Source organism: Cygnus olor, chromosome 18, assembly GCF_009769625.2.
Source record: "Cygnus olor isolate bCygOlo1 chromosome 18, bCygOlo1.pri.v2, whole genome shotgun sequence".
NCBI lineage: Eukaryota > Metazoa > Chordata > Aves > Anseriformes > Anatidae > Cygnus > Cygnus olor.
In genome coordinates this window covers 7,944,633-7,963,515 of record NC_049186.1, presented here as the reverse complement: position 1 = coordinate 7,963,515, position 18,883 = coordinate 7,944,633, and the positions used below count along the sequence as shown (strand labels likewise).

Below are 18,883 nucleotides of genomic sequence, written 5' to 3'. Positions count from 1 at the left end.
GAGGCTGCCATCCACTGTGGGGGCCTGAGGGAGAAAGGCTTGGAAACCCTGACCAGTGGGTAAAAAGAAAAAAAAAGTACTAGCCACCCACACACTTGGTGGGCTGAAGCTCTGGGAGGCCCAGATTTTTTCTAAAGGGCCTGGTTTTCCCTCTTAAGCACAGCTGCTGGGGACATCCCTGCTGTTTGTGCCTGCACAGAGCAGCAGGATTGCATTCATTAGCACTGGGGCTCTGTGCTTATCTCATCTAGTATGTGTGTAGTTTGGAAGCAGTTCAGATAAACTATCTGATATAATTGTTTGTTTGTTTGTTTTAAATTATGCTGGTTTTCCTTTGGCCTCGGGCCCTGGAGTTCATGTCCCAGGCTGTGCTGAAGCATCAGTGCTTGAAGTTTGACCCACCTCTCAATGGGAAGGTCCCTTTCGAAGGAGCAACCCTATGCCCCACCTTATCTAATCAGGCAACATAGATCATTGCGTTATGACACTGAAATGCACGTATAACCTGAACTGAACCTTACACAGAGTCCTTGCATATGCATGTGTATTTAAATGCTTACACAAGCTCAAATATGTACATACGAGTATATGTACGTATATGTGTGCTTAATGTAGGTGTGCTACAAGAACCTAGATAGAAATTAAGTGAGCAAAACCAGCATCTACCAGCCCAAGAAGGCAAGCCACATTACCAGGCCTGCCCTGGGGTGCATGCAGGGGGCCATCGCGTGCCAGCTGGTGCTGTAGACCTGACCTCAGGACCCATCTGTGCCAGGAGCGGGCAGTGGCCGTCCCACCCGTGGCCATCTCCTGCTAAATGCTCCTTTGTCTCTGTGCATTGCTGAAGCCTGGGCTTCCTGGTTCAGACGAAGGCAGGGAGCACTGTGCCTGTGCTTCAGGAGAGTCCCAGTGCCATCAGGCTGAGTACAGAACAAAGTTGTAGTGTTGATGTGGTGATAAGTCCTTGTACCCTGGGGACTTTTTGGCCTTTGGCCCTGCAGCCCCTCACTACCAGGACTGGTGAGGCCCTGGCCCCACATTTTCACAGGGTCCCTTGTCCTGCTGCAACATCGCAGAGAGAGAAATATATTAGGGAGATGATAGCTATAAAGAGAAGAAAAAAAAAAAAGGCGGTTTGGATCTGAGCCCTGCTCTCAGGAGCTAAGCACAGCTCGTGCGTGACCCCTTGTGTTGGAGCTGGCAGGGTCCAGTGCTGCAGGATGGGGCCTGGCATCCCCAGCCAGGCACACGGCGCTGGAGCTGTGAGCCCCCCTGCAGCAGTGACTGAGGGTTTGTGCCAATACAGCTGCAGTTGTTCAAGAGGCTTCTCTGTAGTTGGCGATGACATGCAGCTCTGTATTCACACCCACGGTATCTCCCATTTCTCCCATGCACACTCACCTCTGCGGTATGATTATATGTAGAAATGAAAAGCAAATATGCAGCAGAAACTGAGAGGTCATATTCAGTCATGATGGTGAGTCCTACTTGTTTCTTTAAAGTAACACTTTAAGGCTCTGTTATCTTTCCTCTTTCTCTTTCTCTTTCTCTTTCTCTTTCTCTTTCTCTCTTTCTTCTTTCCAGGCCTGTCTTACTGTGGAAAACACAGCTGCCAGGCATGCACCTACTTGTTTATTTCCCTCCAAAGTAATGTTTTTTAAGCAGCTGAACAAGCTTAATAGAGGGTTAAAAAACTCTTAAAGTTTTTAAATTCCTACAGGTTTCATGAAAAGTGTGGCCTGAGGTTTAAAAAAAAAAAAAAAAAAAAAAAAAAAAGACGGGGTACCCCAGTGATGGCAGGTCTGCAAAGAGTACTCACACACTGAGCAGGGCACCAAAATGGCTGCTAAGCCCTGTCAGCATTAGACCCCCCCCCAGGTCTCCAAAGCCATCATTGCCTCTTTGCCAGCAAGCAGAGCTTAAAACACTGTAAATAAGTGACACCCTTGTGTTAATAGGATCGTGGAAACACAGAACATCCTGAGTTGGAAGGGACCCACAAGGATCATCGACTCCAACTCCTGTTGATGCTGCTAATCCAAGACGTGTTCTTTGCGCCTGGTAAAGTCGTATTTATTTTATATCTTATGTGCTCTGGGGAAGAGGATGAGCAGGAAGATCTCACCCAGGTCGCTGAGCCCTGCTAATGGTGGCTGGGGCAACGCAAACCCCAGCCCAGCCTTGTCATGTACCAAGCCGAGCCCTGACCTGTGTGTCCGGAGGCAAAGGGAAGCCGTCCGACCCCAGCAACACAGCTAGGCTTGAACTGGAGCTAACGCTAAGTGTGACAGAGCCAGGAGCGTGACTCTTTTCATAAGGCAGTGCAGGACCCAGTGCTCAGTGCTGAGGTTACAGTGCCGTAGTTTCTTGCCTGTGGGCTCCTTCTGGAGGCAATTTTTATAAATACGTTGTATTTCGTGTCTCCGTGGGGCTTTTCTATCCCTGAAACGGGGACGGCTGCGGCTGGCCATGGCCGTGGTGAGGTCTCCGGTGTCCTCCAGAGGGCACCAGGCACCGGCAGATGGAAACTGTGAGGCTGCTGGGATGGAGGTGCAGGTGGGTTTAATCGAGCGGGTGGCGCACAGCGGCCGTGTCCAGCTCAGCCCTGGGGGCTCAGCTGCCCACCCCCGACTCGCTGCATTCAGCAACAGCCATTAATTAGTTCGTGGCGCTGCTTTTAGATGCCCTCTTTCCCAGAGAGGAGGAGGCTGTCAAGTGCCATGCATCCCACTGGGCAAGGAGGAGGCGGTAAGGACAGCTTTAGCTGAAGTGGGACCTTGGTGGCACCCTGAGGCAGCAGGTGCTCCTCAGAGAAAGGCCGAAATCCCCTAAAAATAGCGAACAAAGCTGTAGTTCAGTGGGGAAGAGCCAGGCTGCCAGGAGCCAGGCATTGCTCACGCAGGTCGGAGATGTGGCCTCTGCGCCAGCCTGGGTGCAGGTTCTGTTGGCTGGCCGAAGGCCACACACTGAGCACAGCCCCTGTTTTTGCTTAAAAACCTGAAGCAGCCCATCGACACAAGCTGCCAGAGGTGCTTTTGGGGGCACTACAGCTGGCAGAGACAGCAGAGGGTGTGATGTTAAAGGCAACCAGGACACAGGCCGCAGAACACAGCCATAGGGACGGGCAGGCCCAGGCCTCATGGCACCAGGGACATGGCGGGATCAGGGATGCTCTCTGTATAAATGTGTCTGTACACATCTTGCAGTGTGTTCACACGCTTTATATACAATATAGAATATATACATATGTATGCATATTAAAAATGTGTATACGTACAACTTATCAGTAAGTTTTATCTGGCACTACAATCTGTATTATGTATCTATAACATACACTATTTCCTTCCAGAATTTAAAGGGAGCCTATAGGAAAGATGGGAGAGACTCTTTGTCAGGGTGTGCAGTGACAGGACAAAGGTTAACGGCTTTAAACTAAAAAGGGTCGGTTTAGATGAGATAAAAAGAAGAAATATTTTCACTCAGGGGGCAATGAGGCCGTGGCACAGGCTGCCCAGAGGAGTTGCGGATGTTCCCTTCCCTGGAAGTGCTCAAAGCCGGGTTGGATGGGGCTTTGGCCAGCACATACACTATTTTGTGCATAATCTGTAACATAAAAGGAAAATCAACCTTTGTAGTGATGAAATCTATTAATGTATATTATATATAACATATATAATATTTACAATTAAGTAAATTCTGTTAAACACACGATATGAAAAATTAAATTTATATCTGTATGTAGATACACAGACATGTATATGGGATGGTGCATGTGAATGCACACACAGAGTGGGAGGTGGAGGTTAGCGTGTAAGTGCGTGTCTGTATTTAGTATAGCAAGCACATATTGTCCATAACCTATAACATACGTAGTAAAAGCAAGCCTTTATATCAGTAAAACAAATAAAAAAAAATCTCTTTGTAAATGTCTATGTATATATAAATCTGTATTGATCAAGTAAATTCTACTAAATATGCTATATGAAAATATAATCATGGAATCTGTATATTTAGTTATATGGATATATAGATATATAGATGGATACATATGCATATATATATATATATATATATATATATATACACACACACAGGGGGTGAGAGAGAGTGTGAATGTGCATGTATGTATAGTGGAACAAGTAAAGTTTGTGCCTGAAGTATTTTTTTTCTATATCTCGATAGATAGATAGATAGATAGATATGAGATCTTTGTATCAATAAAATCTACTGTGCGTGTGTGTGTGTGTGTATATATATATATATATAAAACTGGTCTCTTAAAAATAAATTCTGCTAAATAACATATATGAAAATAATTAAAGTTTTATCCATATACATATTTTTATGAATTATTAAAATATATTTTGTGCATAAGATGTATTTTAAACCCAAACCTTTATGTATATATACACTAATATATATACACACATATATTTTATATATATATATATATATAAATATAAATATAAAACATTTTTGAAATAAATTTAGCTAAATATGAAGGGCGTTCATTTCTATATGGCTAGACACTGAGAGAGAGCATGTGTGTGTCTGTGTAATAAATTTACGCTGTAGATAATATGCAGCGTATTAAAACAGACCTTTATATCAGTGATATCTGTCTTTTAGGTATGAAATTTGTCATTTTTTAATCTGCTAGCTATTGTAGCCAGCAGGTGGAGGTGAGGGCGGTGATTCTCCCCCCCGCGCTGCTCCCGTGAGACCCCGCCACCCCGCAGCGCTGCACTCAGCTCTGGTCCCCCAGCAGAAGGCGGATGGGGAGGTGGTGGAGCGAGGCCAGAGGAGGCGGTGAGGCTGCTCAGAGGCCTTCAGCACCTGTCTGTGGGGAGAGGCTGCGAGCTGGTCAGCCTGGAGGAGGGAAGGGTCTGAGGAGACCTTCCTGTACCTAAAGGGGCCTACAGGACAGCTGGGGAGGGTCTCTTTGTCAGGGCGCATAGTGATAGGCAAAGGGGAATGGCTTTAAACTAAACGTCCTTCCCTGGAAGTGCTCAACGCCAGATTGGATGGGGCTTTGAGTGCCGAGCTAGGGGAAGGTGTCCCTGCCCATGGGCAGGGGGCTGGTGCTAGATCTTTAAGGTCCCTTCCAACCCAAACCATCTTATGGTTCAATGTTTCTAAGGTCTTATACATAATCAATATAAAAGTATTAAAATAAATTCTGCTAAATATGCAATATGAAAAATATAATTATTTCTATATAGAGTTATGATAATATTTTGATTCATATATAACATAGATACCTTTATATCTATCAATACAAATATATAAAAAAAATTTAAGTAAAATTCTCATCTATTCTATATTAATTTATGGTTCTATATACATATATAGGTATACATTTTAGTAACTTGTATAAAGTGTTAACTGTAAGCTTTTATACTGTTTATTGCATACTATATATTATATATAAAATATATAGCTGAAAGCATGTAATACGTATTATTTACTGTTCTCTTACTAAATATAATGAAAATGTTTTGTATACTGTCATAAAAATACTGCTTAATATACAGAATTTATATGAATGTAGAATACTATGTGCACTATTTATAACTCATGTATAAAGTCATATCTATATCTATATATCAAATGGTATATGATATAGCTTACACAGTATAATTATATATATATAATTTTAATACTTATATGATTATATATAAGTATTTTATTGAAATAAAATAGAAAATGCTACTACATATGCTTCAAGGAGCATCGCATTACCTGATCTAAATACACACTTGGTGTGGTTTTACCCAGCATTAACACTTTGCGGCAGGGCCCCCGGTGCTGCTCTGGGGCTTGGCGACAGCAGAGCTCGGGGGGCATCGTACATTTGCTATTTGCTGAGAACCGGCCCCCCCCCCCCCCCCCCCCCCCCCCCCCCCCCATTACTCCCTCCTAATGGCTGCATGCTCATGGTGGGACACAGATGGTGGCTACAGGAGCTCACAGATGGGTATATGGGGGGGGGGGGGGGATGAAAATATATCCCTCCCCCCCCAAGGCCCTGAGCCCAAGCCATGATAGACCAAAGGAAGCACACAGGTGAGAGAAGAAAAATTTAAAAGTTTATTAAACATTAAGAATAACAGACAAAAAAAAAAAAAAGGTTTGGGCTGAACAGCATACAGGATGCAATCCATTTCATGTCATACAGTTAATTTGATCTTATTTATTAAACTTGTATTTAAACAGATGCTGTCTTGTGGTGTTGCCAGAAATACGATGGTTGATCACTTGTAAGTTTTAATTCATACATATTTCTTTCTTCACATAAAAAAATCAACAAAATAAAAATAAACTGCACATCTCTATCATAAATCACATGCAAAAATAGATTTAAAGCAATAATTGGGGCTATTACAAACCCACGGAGGCAAGATAATCAAATGTTCGGGGTCCTTCGGCACCACTTAACGCACCCAACTTCCAGCTTGCCACTGCAGCATTTGTGCTGTTAGGTGCAGGCAGTGCTGAGCAAGTCAAGCAGGAAGCCGAGCTAACGTGCATCCCTTGCATTCTATTTCTTGCTTATGTGGATTCAAGTCAAAACTTTAGTTCCATGGTGCTCGGTTTAGTGACTTTTTAGCACCATTCAAAAAGGAAAAAGTAACTCCTTCCTACTCTCTGCCACGTGCCTTCCCAAGCAGAGTCCCAAGGTGCTCATATTCACAAACACATCTCAAATGCAATTTATTTTTAGAGGATATTCCTTCTCAAAAAGAAAGAATTCACTTCTAAGACTTAGAGAAAAAAAAAAAAGCATTTTACCAATGCTTATGTTTTAATAGAGGTCAGTGAATTATTTAGACACAATAGTAATTATTCTGCAAATATATATATTTCTATTTTTATAAAATTAGAATTTCTTATGCCTACAAGCTCCTTCAAAGCCATCAGAGGTGTGATGATCCCAGCTAAGCTGACCTTAGGACCTGAAAATGAGCTAAACTTTCTGGGTTTCCTTGATACTGCCATTCTGGGGAGACAGACTGGTTGGAGAACTTGTGGCTTTTTTCCAGGTTTTAGCCCACATTTATTTTCTTTCCAGCTGAGCCTGGGTACTGAGCTCCCACAGTAAGAGGTGAGTGCCCAAGCCCCACAGGCTCCTATGAAAGTCCCCCAAAAGCCTCTCGATGCCCCAGTTGGGTGCCCAGGCACTGCCTCCTCCCACTGAGCTCCGAGTGGGTGCATTGCTGCTGCTGGACGAGGTCATTGCTGGAAGCCTCTGCTCCTCTGTGGCCGTGACTTAATAAATCTGTGATAGCCAACCTACAAAACTACCATCTCCCACCCCTTCCCTGCCCAAAAGAAACTAAATAATCATCTGCATTTTTTTTTCCCAAGCTGCCTTTTATATTTTAAAGAACATTTTGTGGTCACAATGCAGTGCACGATGGCTCTAGCTATTTACGTACCAGCCCATTTCATATACTTAATTTCTGCTGTTCAGGCATCACCCCAAGAACACTCATAGCGAGGGTGATGAGAAGCTGTTGCATTTTGCCATGTTGCTGCTAAAAACATATTCATAGCAGTGGCTGGCTGGCTGAGCCCCCCCACTGTCACACAACCTACTCCAAAGGAAAAACCAAAGGTTTATTTCATAGGGGATATAGCAGATACACTGACTTATACCAAACAGTCAGCCTCGTTTCTCTACCCATGCATCCAGTGGCTTATACTGACCTCTAGAAAATAACTTACTACACTTTAAACTTTGCTGCAGCACATGGAAATTCAGTTCACTGAATAAATGGTCCAGAGGCGAGTACTGCACATTAAGGGACAAGTTGGGTGCGTTTGAGGAAAAATACTGGAAAAATGCCATTGATGTGAGGATATTTTTTATGCTGAACAAAATGTTGGGTCCTTTGCAACAATCTCCTGAAGCATGAATAATTATTTAATGGAATGAACAACCTTTTTATTTGAAAATAATGTCAAAACACTTAGAAAATTGTGAGCAAGACATGTAGCACCATATTTTCCTCACATGTTAATAACTGTACGCAGTACGTACAACTGTATACATGAACAGAGATATATATTAAAAAAATCAGTTGGAAACAGATTCTACCATCAGCAGCAGAATTAGAAAAGACTATGTTTTTTATTATATAATGTTTTTCTGCCTTTATAAAATATTGTATTGTCCAATTAATAGTTGACTAAAATCCATATTGTGCTTTGTCCCTATTAAATAGATTCTTTATGTGTTTCTGATGGAAAATAATAAAGTCTCTCTTTTTCAGTAATATGGAACATCCTTGAAAGCCGTATTACTTCCATAAAAAATTTAATTTAAAGCACAGAACATGCCGGTGTGCCAGTGGCAGGCTTAAAATATTAAAGATTACAAAAAAAAAAAACCAACAAAAAAAAACAACAAACCCCTAAGCATTTCCTTTCTGTACAATAATGGAGAATATATATCTTTGCTATATATTTTAAACATGGAATAGCTTTTTCTCTTTGCTATATATAATATATGTCTTTCAAAATACATTGTCAGTATTTGTACTTGAAAAATACTGTACAAAACAAACGTACTATAATTATTCTGTATAAACTTTATACATTTTATAATATCTATTCTTTTGGTCTATAGTAAACACTTAGATTGATTGGATTAACCACAGTATATGACAACACCATCCCCTTCTGAAATACACCAGTGTCTCTTACATTCATTTCTCAGAAGTCCACTTTATATTAGAACATGTGTTCAAAAGCAAATAGAGTTTAAAACACTAAAGTTCAGAACCATCAGTTCATGTCACACTCAAAACAACAATCACTAGGAAAAATGGGCTTTGCAAACCAGTGACTTCTTCTAACTGAATAAAAGTGATTTTTCAAACAGCAAGATATAATCCACAGAAAGTATATTACAAAACATGGGAAAGAAACAACTGAATTTAGGTTATTTAATTTGTAATCACAAAATGGAACTTGAAGAAATGCATAACTAACTGAAAACAGTAAAGCCCCTCTGATTTCAACATCGGATCTGATTTGATATTATTAATTTTGTTGTTTCAACTAATTATCCTGCTTCTTATACATGCGCTCCCCATTGCAGGGATACAATTAGCATGCTCACATTAATGTGACTTTTACTTTTTAAATTTTTTTTGTTAAAGACATGAAAACTTCTGTTGAGTAGGGAAACCATCCTACGTCCACTAGGAACATCCGGGCAGCATGCGCGCTAGCGTACAATAGGATTATTGCTTCAGGTACAGACAGTGCAAAATACACACGCTGTGGTCTATCAATAGTACTCCTATCTACCTGGGGTCTGTGGAAATAAAAGGAACCTTAATAGCTATAGAGAAGCCATTATGGGATCTATAATGAGTATAGCTAACTCAGTCTAACAGCACTTTAAATCTGAAGACAATTATCACCAAAACTTAAAATACAACAAAAGCAATCTATAAATTAATAACTCTGCAGTGTAGTACTAAATTATTATTTGTGCACTTTATTAGCGTTAACTTTTCTGATTAGACATAAACAATAGCTTGTTACTCTCGAAAAACTGAGATCTACTTTTTTTTTTCTTTTTTCTTTTTTTTTTTCCTTTTTTTATAATTTATACTGGGATCTTTCCAAGTAAATCAGGAGGATGGAACTGGTTACAATAACATAAAAACCCTAATCTGAAGCAGCACTGAAAAAATATAATAAAAAGCTTACTATGGCGGTTCTCAACAGTCCAGGTAAAAATGTGGCACCCTTTGAAGAGGGCTTCGTAAAAATGGGAAGTGCTGAGATGCGTGCGCACGCACACACACACACACAACATGCACACACACACATGTACAGACGTGTGAACACACGTGCACACATACGCAGGTACACGCATACGCAAACAAAAAAAAGAACATAAGTCAGTTTTGTTTCTGCTTCTGGTAAAGTGCTGAAGACAGAAAGGTTGGTTTGGGCGTGGTGCTATCAAACAGGAAACACATTGTCCATCTATTCAAATGCCAACCCGCAACTGAAAAAAAAAAAAGAAAAAAGAAAAAACCCCGCTCCCCTCCCTTCACTTTACAGGGGGCCGTGTCGAGCTTCGTACTTCGCAAGGACGTTCTTGCATTTTCCCAGCTCTTTCCGCAGGTCGGCCACCTCCTGGCGGAGAGCCGAGTTCTCCTTCTCCAGAAACGAGGCGCGGATGGCGATCTGGTTCTCCTTCAGCCGGCGGGCATCCCTCGACCGCTTGGCAGCCATGTTGTTCTTTCTGCGCCTTGCCCAGTATTTGTCATCCTGCTCATTAAACACAGAAGGAAACAAACAAGATATTAGATTTCAGTAAACTGAGCAGCCAGCAGGATGTGCTCTCGGCCACAGCCTCGGGGCTGGGCATGACTTAACACCGCGGATTTTGCTGGCCGTGGCCTATTTTGTTTGCCAGGCCAACGAGCCCAGACAATGCCAGGCACTGCTGGGACAGAAGTTACAGATTTACACGGCATAACCCAGGGAGCGAGTGCAGAGACCTGTGTGTATTTCTGCCAAAATGAAAGAGGCTAAGCCCCTCATCCTCTTGAGCATGAAGTCCTCCAAGCACAACCGAAGCGCTATTCCAGCAGTACAACCCATCGCACGTCTCCGCTGACCTAGTTATAGTTAGCACATCCAGCTTCACGTGTGATGACTCATGCTACCGGTTGCTGGAGCAGTACTAATTACTTCTTGTATGTCCCTGCTCATCTGTTTTGCCAGCCAACACCTGGTTCGCTCTGCTTGTTGGAACCATCCATGTCCTCTGTCGTTCGGCTCTTTCCCTGTCTCTACAACACCCCAAAGGGTTCACGTTTGCACTCTAGAACCACTGGAAGAGGATCCCTTGGCACAGCTTCACAGCCAATTCAGGAATGGCAAAACAAGGACGGCTGCTCTGGTACTGTCCGCAAAGAGATTAGTACAATAGGCTTTGACAGTGAAGAAAAAAGCATTTGCCAGAAATAGGTCCACTCATCTCTAAAGTTTCATAAGCTAACACATTCCCAAAGTGTTGTCCTTAAAGCTTTGTCTCTAGGACATCACCTTAGTTGCATTTGTGCAAAGACTGCAAGTCACTACTTAATTTCACTTGATTTTGTGGCTTTTCTAATGAAATGGCCTTCAGTGAAATGGCAGCTTCTGCACTGCTATGAAAATTAAGCCCTAGAAATCCGGAAACTCACTGAACACAAAGTGGGCAGAGTGTCTCAGGAAAAGGGAAATTCCATCCCCTGCAGAGAGTGATAGAGCCACTCAACACTCAGACTGCCTGGTCGAGCTGTCCAGCTCAAACTTGCCCTCCCAGAGTCACTCCTCCATTTTTATATGCTTACATTTGCTTACAGTCTGAGGGCAGCCCTTGCTTCATCAAGCATCGCAGCACAGCCCCATATCCAGGGCGAGAACCAGGAGCCATCTGGTCCTCCACTGCACTGAGCAGGGAAATCCCCCCCACTGCCTCATACTTCTGCAGGAAACAGGCCAGGCCTAATGCTGCTGCTCTGCATCTTCTGCCGCTGCTTGCACGAGACAAAACAAGAGCAAAACAACTGCTACAAGTACTCTACAACTGCTTTATACTAGTTTAGCTTTGTGAGTTGTACAGCAAAGATGATTTGGAGTCAGTGCATCTCTAAATTGCTTTTCACCTGCACTTAGATAGGACCACCCCCCAAAACTCCTCTTAAAAACAAGCATGCAGCAAAAAGCTATGACCTGAATCTTGTTTATAATTTCCCATCTCACTCCACTCCAAAAAATCAGCTTTAAGCAATTTATTAGTGTGCCACCTAGGCTTCATCCATCTTTATTTTAACAAATTGCTATGGCAAATCCCTTAATCCAGACCCGAAAGAGGTAAGGCTGGCATTTCAAAATCACATGCAACCCAGAGACGATTGACTGGTCTAATCTGCTTACCCACCCCGAGAACTCAACAGCCATTCCACACGCCAGGGCAGAAGCAGCGCTTGGGTCAAGCATTCTGAACTGAGTCAAGGGCATCTGATGTGAGTATCTCAGAGAAGTGAGGGACCTTGAACTGAACCCTTTCAGTCTTAGGCTGAGAACTTGGGTGCTCCACTGCTGCATGCAAGACATTTTCCACATCTGGTATGAAACAGTCCAAGGGCACTTTTGGCAAAAGCTTGCTTTGACAATATAAGGACACTGAGCAGATATCACAAAATGAATGACACTGAGGGGCAAACTCCAGTCTCCTTACACCTGTGTAGCCATTTCTGTACTGAACACCTCTCTTTAGGCAGACCTCAGTACACTGCAATGCCAGCAGAGCATCAGAAGCAGTAAAATTTGCCTGAAAAATAATGGCACAGTGCAGAGAAATCTTTCTGAATGAAAACTGAGGACACCACATAGTGACACCACTGGTGTTGTGCGCTCTTTTAGCTCACACAACATTATCCTTGAAAATAGTGAAGAGCATCAGCTTCCTTCCCTAATGCTATCACTGGGTGTAAACACATGCCCTCCCAGCCTCTGTGTGCACAGCTGAAGATTCCCACCAACACCAACAGGCTTTCAGTCTGTATCTCGGTGGGCCACAGCAGAATTCTTCACTGACTACTTCTGATAAAAAAAAGACCGTCTTGGAAATCACATACTGGGAATAGAATTTTGCAAATAATGACAATTTTCACAGTTATTTGATAAACTGAATCAGCTGATCAATTTGTTCAGCTCTCTTCTAGCAAGTTCTTTGTTCTTCACATCTCAGAAGCAATGAGAAACATAAACAAGTGTTCTTTTTGTTTTTAATTATTGCATTATTGTTGTATTATATTTTAAATATTGTATTAAAATACGCTTACCGGCAGAATTATTTTGTTCTGCTTCCCTTCAACTAGTTTAGATCCTTTCACCTAGTTTAGTAGTATTTAGTGTAGTGTTCCCATTCATTGTTATACGCAGAGCTAAAGAAACTTCCGAACAAGACAAACTGTATTTCATTCTGTCATTATCAGGGGCCTCTGTGGACTACACCCCGTGAGGGAGAGATTCTTCCTTGAAGACTTTACAATCTATGCTGATGAGACAGACAGAGAGTGGAGGAAAAGGAAACATGATCAGACTGTTTCATAAGTGGGAAATATGGGACAAAGTAAGCTTGTCCAAGGTCACGCAGGAAATTTCTGGCATACAAAGGAAATTAATATTGATCTCATGAATTTCAGCTGTTGATTAACGTATAAGGGACATTCTTGCCTCAGTCCTCTTCAGAAGTGTTACAGTTTTGTTCTACAACAAAGTCATAATTAGTATGGCAGATTTACATTACATGAAAAAACAGATTCATGCTATAAACATGTATGTGAGAGAACAACTGTCATAGAGTGTGTACAAACAATGTTGTCACCAGTTCCAATTTACCTTCAGGTCATCTGGAATGAAGACTTTGCGAGCTTTCTTAATCATTGGCTGTGGTTTCAGCTCTTCTTCAGAGAATTTGCGCTTACGAGGGTCAAACATCTCCTGGCCAGGAATACTGGAAAGAGCAAGATCTGCAGGGTCAGGTTCATAGCCAACGGGAACTTGGATAGTCTCAGGATCAATGGGACTTGGTGTGTTTCGGTTTGTTGGCAAGATTTGACCTACAGAAACAAAGCATGTATTCAGCTATGTTAGAAGAAACTATGTAAATAATATCACTGAACATGACTTTGAGAGACTCTGTAAATAATTTACAAGCAGTAATTCTTTAAGCTTTCATTGCAACTTTGGTAGCTACTTTGGTTAAGTATTACACTGCTCATTTTGTAGGGTGTATATTCAGGTCCAGACATGCTCACATCATTATTTTCAAGATTGGTTCCTAATTCTGGTTGCCAATCTTGAATGCCCATTTAGGATCAATGAATCCAACAGAGCTGCACTCGAATGCAGGCACAGGATTTACCATGCCAACCTGTGCCTCAAGACCACATCCTCAGGAACAAATCATAAGTACTGTAATTTAGGTCTGATTTATCCATTACGCCATAATCCTTCCCAGTTTTCTCATACACAGATTTCTAGAATCTGACAGTGTGTAGTATTTGCAATAGGACAAAAATCTCATGAAAATGTACTGTCAAGCTGTGCTAAAGCACTCCACTAAGGAGATTGCTAACTATTTTCTATGAAATCCTACTGGCAATGTTCTAAAACACAGTGAAGGAAAGTAGCAACGTGAAAGGCTACAATGACTCCTTGAAAATGCTCTGCAAAAATGGAAGAACACTTATTTACGCGACGTTGCTCTTTTATGATATATAAAATCTAGTTAAAAGGAGCCTACCCCCAGGAAAGCACTACATATCCCATATTTTTATTTTTTTAATCTTTGATATAGCCTTCAAGACCTCAGTGCTATAGCAGCAATTCAGGCACCATTCGCACTAAAAATCCTATTTAAAAATCTCAGCCAAAGGTTCCAAAAATAGGATCCTAAAGTCAGCTGCCTAAACACAGACTGTCCCCATGGGCAGAATTTTCAGAAGTTTTCACATGCCTCAGAAGTACCAGCATCGCAGACTTCAGAAGAGGGCCTAGTGATTGAAGGATATATTCTTTTAAAATTTTGGCTACTAGCTAATTCACTTTGTCTTTACAGATGTGATGGCTTTCATAATAACTACACAAACATCCTGTGACTGCATAGTATTTCCTTATTTGTGTCCGTATCTGCAATATTTATGGTGTAAAATGGTAAACATTAAACGCCATTTCTAATTCCAAATCAAGGCCAGTGTTAACAATGTAGTTTTTATTTTAATCTAAAAGATTGCAGCAACAATATTGGAGCCACACAGAAAATGCACCAGGGAATTGCGTTGCGCAAAACGGGGCTTACTAGCAGAGAGCTCGTCTTTTGTAACTCCGATTTTAAAATAGCACTGATAAAATCAGCTTCCAGGAAAGGTTAGTAAAGGCCTGGGAGAAGAAAACAGGAGGATCAAAGTTATTTGATTAATATATATATATCTGTATGAGAGAGAGCAAGAGGAAAGAATTCGTCTGCCCACACTGTGCCAGCCCTGCGCGTTTCCTCTCCTGCTGCAGGACGTGGCATGCTGCTGCCAAGGCCCGGGTGCTGAAAACGCCGTGGTTCCGGCCGTGCTTCTGGTGAGGGGCCTCGCTGGGTGGACCTGGGTGCTGGGTTTTTGGTGCTTGGTGTTTGGTGCTTGGTGCTCGGTGCAGGCACCTGGGCCCGCTCAGGGCCTCTGCCAGTGGTTGGTGGGTGAACACTGGCTGTAGGGGCCGGGCTCCAGGACGCTGTGGTGAGACTCATTGGAGAGGGAAGTTTTCATGGGAAGGCTTTCCAGCTAGCCCCGGAGATAATGGTAGGTGTGTGTTTAAAACGTTTTTATGTCTTTAAAGGTGACTATTAACCATTTTAAAGCCAGCCCAAAAGGCTCGCAAAGCCAAGGCATTTTTGTAGCCTTGCTTTGAGCGGGTGGCTAATCTCATTCCAGATACATGGGCTGGCAGAAACAGGCTTATTTAAAGGATTAAATGCAGGAAAGCTTCCTTTGATGTTAGCACACTTGTATCAGAGCAACCAGACTATTTTTTAATGCATACAGATATATAGACATATGCATGTACAAATCTTGCAAATTCTGTAATGCAGCTAAAATGAAGCAAGCCACCAGCTCTGACTACTTCGTAATATTTCTGGTGAGCACGCAGGGTGTTCCTACAAGTCATGGAGATTGTGCAATCTGCCTCAGCTTTCTAATTGCCCTAAACAAAAGAGCCGGTATTGAAATATTGCTGAAGTTCTAGGTACATGGTATCAGCTCAGGTATTGTCATTTATCTGTAATGAGCCATATTACATAATTGCATGAGGTTTGTAATCAGCAGTCTCAAGAAATTTTACAATATCTTTCTGAAGAAGGAAAGGGCAAAAATGATCCTTTCCAACATGGGAAAACAAAGTATTGCATCTTGCCCAATGCAACAGCACGAAAAAAACACGTCAAACTCAATAAAGCAAAGAGCACTGCATTCCAGGTGATCTGGGAGAAGAACCGCCAGTAATCCAGAACTGCCTTGTTCCCTACCTGTGCTCGTTTCCCTTTGCCCAGTCTAAGAAGTCCTCAACACTGAAGGCCCAGTCCTCCAGCAACCAGAAACGTCCCAGCTGCCAGCACAAGGCTCATAAAAGGTGACTGCTTTCACTAATGCAAAACCTGAGAAAATTACGCACAGAGCCAAACATTGCCACCTAGGAGGCTGAAGCCCGTCGCGCTGTACAGCACTCACACGGTCCCACCACCTGCACACCTCTGCCAGGCTGCGCTTGCTCCCTGTTCTGGTGCCCTCTGCGAATTATCAGGAACTGCACTGAGCACAGGAGAGTTAATGAGGGTGTATGAAACCCCAGGCAGAGAAACCAGTATTTCCTTGTCCAGTGTTTTACATTAGGCAACTCCTGGCACTTTGTATCTTTTTATTTATTCTATCAAGTTTTGCCAATAATACAAGCCAGGAACCTGTCTTCGTTAGTTTACTGGCTAATGGCCATTGCATCTATGTGGTGCTGGAACTCCTCGTAACCCAAGACGACGGCGTGGGCTGCGCCAGACTTGGCACTGGTGTTACTGCACAAGTACAGTATGTAGCCTCACGTTACACTGCTCTCCAGCCTCCTCTCCCCCTGTGTGCTGTGCACTTTAGCTGTGCATCCTTCTGCCAAATTTGTTCAGGGTGTTATTTTTATGCACTAAATTCCTCGCAATCAGAGGTAGGTCAAATAAGAACAGCAATCTGAACGTCATGTGCCTAGCAGCTGACTAATCCTCACATCAGCAAGCTTCACAGCTGTCACAACATCCAGAGAGAGAGCCGGTCAGAGGCTGTGATGTGCAAGCAATCAGCCAAGGAGGAAGCCTCCAGTGCCAGCCAGCAAGGCCAGGTGAAGGTAAAGCCCCTCTCTGCTCAACATCAGGAGCCAGATGCCTTTGCTGCCAGTCTCTGTATTATTTAAACACTCTGCACTCACGACAGCGGCCAAATTTTCACAACAGTGAAGTGGCTGGGCTGTTTAATGCACTTAGCTTTGTTCTCAATGGGGGCTGATGATTGCCAAGTGTTTTGGAAAGAACTTAGCCCCTCTATTTAAGTTGCTGAAATGAGAGCTCTTGAGCATTGAGCTCTTTTGGAAATCCAGCTGCAGAACTCCATGGTGGTGGTAGTGGAAGCAAGCTGGGAACAATGCTTAATGGAAACTTCCCCTCATACCACCCCAGTGATGTGTCTCAACCATGGCCTGGAGAGACCACAACTATGTCAACACTGGCCTTTTGTCTGGAGCCTTTCCCACTTGTAGAGCTCCACTCAAGCAGTACCGAGTATGCCAGGGTAGACATAGCTCCAGGTCGCTCCCGGCAGAGAAAGCAGCAGGTTTTGACAACCCCAGCAGTTACAGCTGTCCCAACACCTTGCCTTCGCTAATGCTCTTGGTGTTGCTCTGGCTCATATTAGCAACAGCGGAAAATTTTCCAGAAGGAAGGAATTGAACGAAAGTTGGCTGTTCTAACCCTTTCAGTCCTTCTCCTCCCAGTAGAGACTGCCAGCGAGGAAGTCGAACGTAATGGCAATATTTTCAGTGTGGTTCCTTGTTCAAAGAGAAATGGACTGAGGCCATTCACTCATGTCATCTAGGTCACTGAATGGCTGGTAAAAAAAAAAAAAAAGGAGCTTTTAATTGCTTGTGATAATTAAAATTCACAAGTCAAAAGTACAGTAACATTTTATGTATCTACAAAAGTACTTGTGTATACCTACAAAACCAAAACACAGAGGTATTGTGGGGAGCTCAATCATGATATCCTGATTAGTAATTTCTCCCTCTTTAAACATCCTACCAGCAGTGCCCAGGAGACTTATGACGGAAATAACCTCTTCGACTGTACCACTGCTTGACAGACTTATTGTTTGTATTGCAAGAGATCCCTGATGAATTATGTAGAACTCAATTTTGAATCATTCAACTCCCATAGAAATGTGCCTGATTTTCAGAAGATCTCCCTTCTCACAGCCCTTCCACACTTGTCATCAGCTCAACAGCTGGATGGAAAACAGCGACTGAGAAAAGAGAAGAAAAGGAAGTGGAAATGTTCTAATCAAAATATTTTTCCCTATTTTTTACACATATGATGTTGGAGGGAAGGAAAAGAGGAGTTTCTTATTCAATTTATTAACAGCCCAGGGAGAAAATATGGGTTTGCTAATCATTTTTCTTTTTATAAACTAAAGGCACTTTGGGTATATGTCTGTTATACTAAATAGTACGGCAGTGCATTGACACACAATCCTCACCCAGAGCTGCTCTGGAGAACACCCCTGCTCTGTTGATACCATATCCAAACCGTTTATCCTGCTGGCGGCTGGCCAGCTATTTGGGATACTTCTCTCACTCCAAATCACAGACTGTCCCAGACTAATCTGCCATCTATTTCTGCATAAACTCTTTGTGCCTCTAGGCAAAGTCCCTTAATGCACAGCACAAGGCAGAGTTTAGGAATCGAGAGGTTAAAAAAAAAACAAACAAACCAGGTATTAAAGTATTCTGGAGGCTTTTAACCACAGACAGTATTTCGGCAGGTCACAAATCCTCAGTTATGACACTATAAGCTGCATTTTACCTTCCTGTCTGATTTCCCTGCTCTTAGGATTTTAGTGACTTCCTGAAACCAAAATATCTGTGCGGCCATTACGACCATCACCTGCACGACAAGCCACACAGCCTCATCTTCTAGCCCTCACATGGACAGGCAAAACCAGCCACTCTGCCTGGGGAGACGAAGATACCTCACCCTCGGGTGCATTTATGTGAGCAA

General features: G+C 42.6%; 1 protein-coding gene and 1 long non-coding RNA gene across 4 annotated transcripts in view; one reads left to right on the top strand and one right to left on the bottom strand.

Moving 5' to 3' along the window:
• Nucleotides 1–1,177: 1,177 nt before the first annotated feature.
• Nucleotides 1,178–4,314, top strand: LOC121056855. Its single transcript, XR_005813538.1, has 3 exons — nucleotides 1,178–1,477; nucleotides 1,959–2,061; nucleotides 3,484–4,314. It is a non-coding gene; the product is annotated as an uncharacterized LOC121056855 (long non-coding RNA).
• A 1,760-nt stretch (nucleotides 4,315–6,074) lies between these two features.
• The window catches only part of HLF (HLF transcription factor, PAR bZIP family member), a 35,829-nt gene continuing 23,020 nt past the window's right edge, over nucleotides 6,075–18,883 (bottom strand). Inside the window, exons 3-4 of one of the 3 annotated variants that reach the window (XM_040530348.1) lie at nucleotides 13,426–13,646; nucleotides 6,075–10,299 (exon numbers count right to left, since the gene is read on the bottom strand). In XM_040530348.1, the coding sequence (XP_040386282.1) occupies nucleotides 10,081–10,299; nucleotides 13,426–13,646 (440 nt within the window). In that variant the 3' untranslated portion in view covers nucleotides 6,075–10,080. Of the gene's footprint in view, nucleotides 13,294–13,425; nucleotides 13,647–18,883 lie in introns of all 3 variants that reach the window. The other 2 variants (XM_040530351.1, XM_040530349.1) reach the window with 2 other exon arrangements.